The sequence below is a fragment of the Wyeomyia smithii genome, chromosome 2 (genome assembly GCF_029784165.1).
Source record: "Wyeomyia smithii strain HCP4-BCI-WySm-NY-G18 chromosome 2, ASM2978416v1, whole genome shotgun sequence".
NCBI classification, from domain to species: domain Eukaryota; kingdom Metazoa; phylum Arthropoda; class Insecta; order Diptera; family Culicidae; genus Wyeomyia; species Wyeomyia smithii.
In genome coordinates, this window is record NC_073695.1 from 2,854,516 (window position 1) to 2,860,916 (window position 6,401).

Consider the following 6,401-nt stretch of genomic DNA (forward strand, 5'->3'; position numbering starts at 1 on the left):
GTAAATCTGTCGGTCTTGTTTTTATACGTGCAACCATGCAAGATGCGAATATTTTCTGCTGCTGCTGCTGATTGTTTTAATTACTGTTGTGTGTAAACATAAGCTATTAAAATATGGAAAGTTATTATGATGAATTACTGAAACAAAATGTACGAGTCGTTGACATTTTACCAAGTAATAATCTTAATATATATTCATTCGAGTTTAGGCGGTACCGGCAGGTTAATTCATTATCTTACTTTTTCTGCCACCGGTATTTTTTATAGGTGAGCCCAGTATTTTTTCTCCATACTTTTTTTTTATTTTTTGAGGTGTTCGGTAATTTACTACCGAGAACGGCACCACTGAGTGCTCGGTACAAAAAACAATGACAGCTGTCACGTTTTTTTGTAAACTTCGGTTCAACCCAACTGGAATCTCGGATTTCAGATATTTCGTACCGAGATTTACGGAAAAATGTGTCAGCTGTCATTATGTTTTGAACTGAGCACTCGGTGGTGTCGTTCTCGGCGGCAATAAATTACCGAGAACCGGCAATAAATTTGGAGTGTGTTGTACATTTTCACAGTTTCTTTCGCTAAATTTGACAGACTTTTCTGTTTTAAATATTACCAAAACAGGTAAAAATTACCGACATGCCGGCCGGTGGTTTAAAAAGCTGTTCGGTAATTTTCGGAAATACCGAGCATTAATCTGTTTAGATTCCGGTAAAATTTACCCGAACTCTGCTTTATTCAAGTGTGTATAGTTTGAATTTCGGTAATTTTAAATATCTGGATAGTGTATAGCGAGCTGAACCCATTATTTTTAGCTTTCATGTTAACAGTGTATTCTGATTTTTTTATTTCACTCGATGTCATTCTAAATGTTGGCTCACATCTCCATTGTTTAGCAGAACCCAGCAAGCACAAAGTACGAAGTAAACACGTGTGTGCACATTATTTTCAAGTGAAATAAGTTGAAGCAGTTCAAAAATGAAAATTAAAACCGATAAAAAGATAAAAAAGAAAGACTCCAAGTTGCATTCGATTAGTAAGTCTTCGGAGGTCATAGTAAAGCAGAAGGCAAAAAAATCCGCCCCCAAAGCAGCGGCCGTTTTGCCGGTCACCTTTGCCGAGAAGAAGGTACTTTCGGTTAAAAAGAAAAACAAAAGGCAAAATTTGAAAGTGGCTGCTGTCCAGTCAGCGCCTGTGAATATTCCAACAAAGGACACATCAAAGTCTACAGAAAAGTCTAAGATTAAGGCAAATAAAGCGCAGAAGACTGCTGCCCCAGTTCCAGATATAAAAGTAAGTTCTTAGTCTTTTAAATTTACATTTGTATTAAACAAGTTTGTTGATGCGCAGGTAAAGAAATCGCAGAAAATCTCTAAAAAAGCTGCTAAGGGAAAAACCGATCAAACGAAACTTTCTGAAGTTGCTGCTACCAAAAAACCGAAAAAGAACAAAAAGGTAAGTATTTGATACTCAGAAAAAATCACGAAATTTGAACATTCGTTTCTCGGTTTACAGGCCAAAAAGACGAAAGTCGACGAAGAACCATCCACAGTAGAAACCGAACCGACATCGGTTCCTGAACTATTGGTAACCAGAGAGACAATTCAGTCGGCGCTGAAAGCCTGCAAGAAAGCGTTGGATGGCGGCTTTGAGCAGAAGAAGAACCTTTTCGGAGAGGACATGAAGTATGCGCTGCAGATTTCCTCCGTAAAAATACCCGATGTTCCGAGCCGGAACTGTAGAATGTATGACCAGTTTATCTTTGTTTCGTTTAAATTTCAAAATTGTTTTGATTTTTAGCCATCTACCAAATCCGATCTACAAAAACGGAGACGATATTTGTCTAATTGTTAAAGATTTGGAACGTGGCAGCAAACAGGACTACGAACCTACACTGAACCATTGGGAAGACAAACTACGTGAGCTGGGGATCGATTACGTTACGATGGTTATTCCCTTCCAGCAGCTCAAGCAAGATTATCGGCAATATGAAATGAAGCTGAAGCTTGTGCATCGATTCGATCGTTTTCTAGTGGATGCCCGTATTAGTGGTCACGTTTACGGTTTCCTGGGTACCAATTTTATTCGGCGATGTAAAAATCCAACCCCAGTTGTACTAGAACACGATGATAAAATCGTGAAGAATATGGACAAAGCTTTGTGCCAGTTGACCTATAAGCAAACTAACACCGGTAGGACGTCCGAAATTCAGTTTGCTACTCACAAAACGCCACTGGAAAAGGCCGTTGAAAATGCGGAAGCATTAATCGAAAATTTGAAAACTCAGTTCCCAGGGGGGTGGCAGAACATCCGTACGATTTATTTGAAACCGATGGTCGATATTAAACTTTCGCTTCCGTTGTATGTAAGCAAAATCGATCCCAATCTGGTACCAGTACCGAAAGCCTCCGGCCCGCGGGAGAAGTTTGAAAAGAAGATGAACGCACAACTCCTGCAAAGTACTTCTAATAAATACCAGTTCCAGGCGGGTAATCTGGTACGGCACAAGCTAGAAAAACGTAAGGAATTGGATAGACAGGAAGGCGGCAAAAAGGTGAAAGCTTATAATAAGAAAACGAAAGGGAAACACGAGCAGCCAGCCGCTCAGCAACACAGCGATGGTGATGAAGACGATGTTGATATGCAAAATGTGGTGGAAAAAGCGAGCGATACCGAGCAGAGCGATTTGGCAGATGACAGCGATTAATTGTACTTCCGGTGGGAAACAATTGGTTCAAATGGAGCCTTTTGTTTGCCATGGTCATTTATTACTGTACAATAAAATGAATTTCGTTTACTAGAACAATTTGGAATTGATTGTTACTTTGAAATTTGTCCTCAGCAATAAACTTTATTGGTTAACCAAATGGAACATTCATTCTGAAACAGGATTTTAACATATAGGTGACTGTTGAAAAGAAGCAGGCTGTGATTTTTCTCATGGACCTTCCTGTCAAATTTTTTACGATCCAGCAAAAACTACAATTTGTTGTTCCATTATTGTCTTTTTTTTCAAGACAAAAGAACAGTTTACAGTAAAAAATAAAGTGTTTTGCTAGTGAAAAGTCATCGAACCTAGGTATTTGATGAGCTACAGAACCTGGTGTAATTTTTTAGTTCCCATTGATGATTAGAGATGAGATGACGTACAATGATGCTCTGGTAAGTCTTTGTTTGAGCTCCTCTATGGCATATGTGCGAGCATTTTAACTAAAATTATCTAAATGACAAATGCCTTTGGAATCAATTATTTATCGTTTATTTATTTAACATCAGTCAGCTACAGCTACCGACAGCTCAGCACAAATGTTTTATTCGAAATTCTCGATTGAAAGCGTCTAGATTATTTGAGATTATTACTTCTTCTTTTTATTTGTTAATGGAGACTTTAAATTTTAAAATTCATTCGTCTCCGAATTATTACTTAAAAAGTAATGAATTTTACTGTTTTCATCTTATTACCAGCAGTTGAAGCAATTCCACTATTTTATTTTAAGCTAGCTGACCATTTTTTTTTTGATTAATTTTAAACATTTTGTCTGTAGTCTGCAAATGGACCGAATATTTCATACGTTCAAACTCAAAAGACAATTTGTTTGAAATGACTCATTTTATCGGAATAAGAACATCCTCGCCTCAGAAATTGCCAGTATCGTTGCTTGTAATACATTGCTTTTCTGTACATCATCTAAATTTTGGAAACACTCATTTTGGGTGGTACTCGGTCATTTTCAGTTGTTTCCAAGAAACCAGAAATCGTCTTTTTGGATTTGAAAATGTTATGTGACAGACAGACAGACAGACAGACAGACAGACAGACAGACAGACAGACAGACAGACAGACAGACAGACAGACAGACAGACAGACAGACAGACAGACAGACAGACAGACAGACAGACAGACAGACAGACAGACAGACAGACAGACAGACAGACAGACAGACAGACAGACAGACAGACAGACAGACAGACAGACAGACAGACAGACAGACAGACAGACAGACAGACAGACAGACAGACAGACAGACAGACAGACAGACAGACAGACAGACAGACAGACAGACAGACAGACAGACAGACAGACAGACAGACAGACAGACAGACAGACAGACAGACAGACAGACAGACAGACAGACAGACAGACAGACAGACAGACAGACAGACAGACAGACAGACAGACAGACAGACAGACAGACAGACAGACAGACAGACAGACAGACAGACAGACAGACAGACAGACAGACAGACAGACAGACAGACAGACAGACAGACAGACAGACAGACAGACAGACAGACAGACAGACAGACAGACAGACAGACAGACAGACAGACAGACAGACAGACAGACAGACAGACAGACAGACAGACAGACAGACAGACAGACAGACAGACAGACAGACAGACAGACAGACAGACAGACAGACAGACAGACAGACAGACAGACAGACAGACAGACAGACAGACAGACAGACAGACAGACAGACAGACAGACAGACAGACAGACAGACAGACAGACAGACAGACAGACAGACAGACAGACAGACAGACAGACAGACAGACAGACAGACAGACAGACAGACAGACAGACAGACAGACAGACAGACAGACAGACAGACAGACAGACAGACAGACAGACAGACAGACAGACAGACAGACAGACAGACAGACAGACAGACAGACAGACAGACAGACAGACAGACAGACAGACAGACAGACAGACAGACAGACAGACAGACAGACAGACAGACAGACAGACAGACAGACAGACAGACAGACAGACAGACAGACAGACAGACAGACAGACAGACAGACAGACAGACAGACAGACAGACAGACAGACAGACAGACAGACAGACAGACAGACAGACAGACAGACAGACAGACAGACAGACAGACAGACAGACAGACAGACAGACAGACAGACAGACAGACAGACAGACAGACAGACAGACAGACAGACAGACAGACAGACAGACAGACAGACAGACAGACAGACAGACAGACAGACAGACAGACAGACAGACAGACAGACAGACAGACAGACAGACAGACAGACAGACAGACAGACAGACAGACAGACAGACAGACGCATATTTATTATGGCGTTTTTTCTGAATATATCAAATGAAAACTCTTAAGTTGAACTACCAAACGTATTGTTTGGATTTTATTCCTAGATCTGTTGGTAAGAGAAAAGCATCTGTAAAAATCACCATTTTTTAGAAAAATGCGAATTTTTCATAATGTATTCTCGACAGCAACTTCCAATAGCCCTTTATGCCTGATGACTTCTAACGAGCTCAACTACCAACACTAATGATATGCCGTAGACATAATATTATGCTTAGTTACGTGGGGGGCTGTTCTGTCAATGATTTTGTAACGATAGAATTCCCCCGCGAGGTCTTCTTTTTTTTGTTTGTTTACATGTAAAGTATATGTTTTCCATAATGTATTTCAAATGAAGCAAGCGGAGCAATTCCACAAAAAGTGTCCCTGTTTTAATATAATTTTTCGTGAAAAAAAAAACACATTTTTTTCTAAGAATAATATTTTTCCTGATTTTTTTTATGATCGAACCGGTTTCATTGTTTATGTAATCTTCTATGTTTTTATTAAAAAATAGATTTTCAAAAAATTATCTTTTTAAATAATTAATTTTTGAATTTTATTTTAACTTTTTTTCACAAAAAAATTATTTTCCAGAGTATTTTTTCGGAAAGACAAAATTGTTATCTACAACTTTGCCGAAGACGTCATATCGATCAAATAAACCGTTTTGGCCCTAAAAACAATTGTAATCATCAATATCTCTCCGAAATAGCATTCTTCAATAGCTTTTCAAAAATGAGTCGTGTTCCAAAGAAATAAACATAAAGCACAAAATGGCATCTTTTGCCCATAAAAACATCTATGCAAAGTTTCACCCAAGTAAAAATGACTCCTTTTTCCGCGGTATATGAAGGTGTTGAAGAATCTTCGGAGCATGTAATTTTTCAATGCCCAAGATTTGTAGCGGTAAGAGCGAAATCTCAACACATTTAAGGGCTATTCCCACTGCTTCCGTTCCGGGACCGGGCTCGTCCGGGACTTTTCATGCATTCACACTGCGCCGTGCTTGAACCGTGTCTGCGCTGCGCTCTGGCTGAGAAATGTTGATGTGTGTATGTGAAAGAACGTCTTTCTCTTTTTTTCATACCGCAGCTCACTCCGCGCGAAATATGTCACTACAACATACACTAGTCAGCCTATAGGATAGAGAGAAGACGTAGAACTCACCGTTATGGTAACTGTCACACCAAAACGGCGGGTTACCCCGCCAAAATAAGCTTCGCGATGTTATTTTTCGTGACTTTTTCAATATTATACGTTTAGGGACCCAAACACATCTCACGTAACAGGAAT

The 6,401-nt window shown here is 39.6% G+C and overlaps 1 protein-coding gene across 1 annotated transcript; it reads left to right on the forward strand.

The window, feature by feature from the left end:
- The first annotated feature begins 865 nt into the window (after positions 1-865).
- LOC129726129 (ribosomal L1 domain-containing protein CG13096-like) lies at positions 866-2,802 on the forward strand. Its single transcript, XM_055682787.1, has 4 exons — positions 866-1,289; positions 1,347-1,451; positions 1,512-1,741; positions 1,797-2,802. The coding sequence occupies exons 1-4, from the start codon at positions 975-977 to the stop codon at positions 2,701-2,703; spliced, it is 1,557 nt and encodes a 518-aa protein (XP_055538762.1). The 5' UTR covers positions 866-974; the 3' UTR covers positions 2,704-2,802.
- Positions 2,803-6,401: the final 3,599 nt, after the last annotated feature.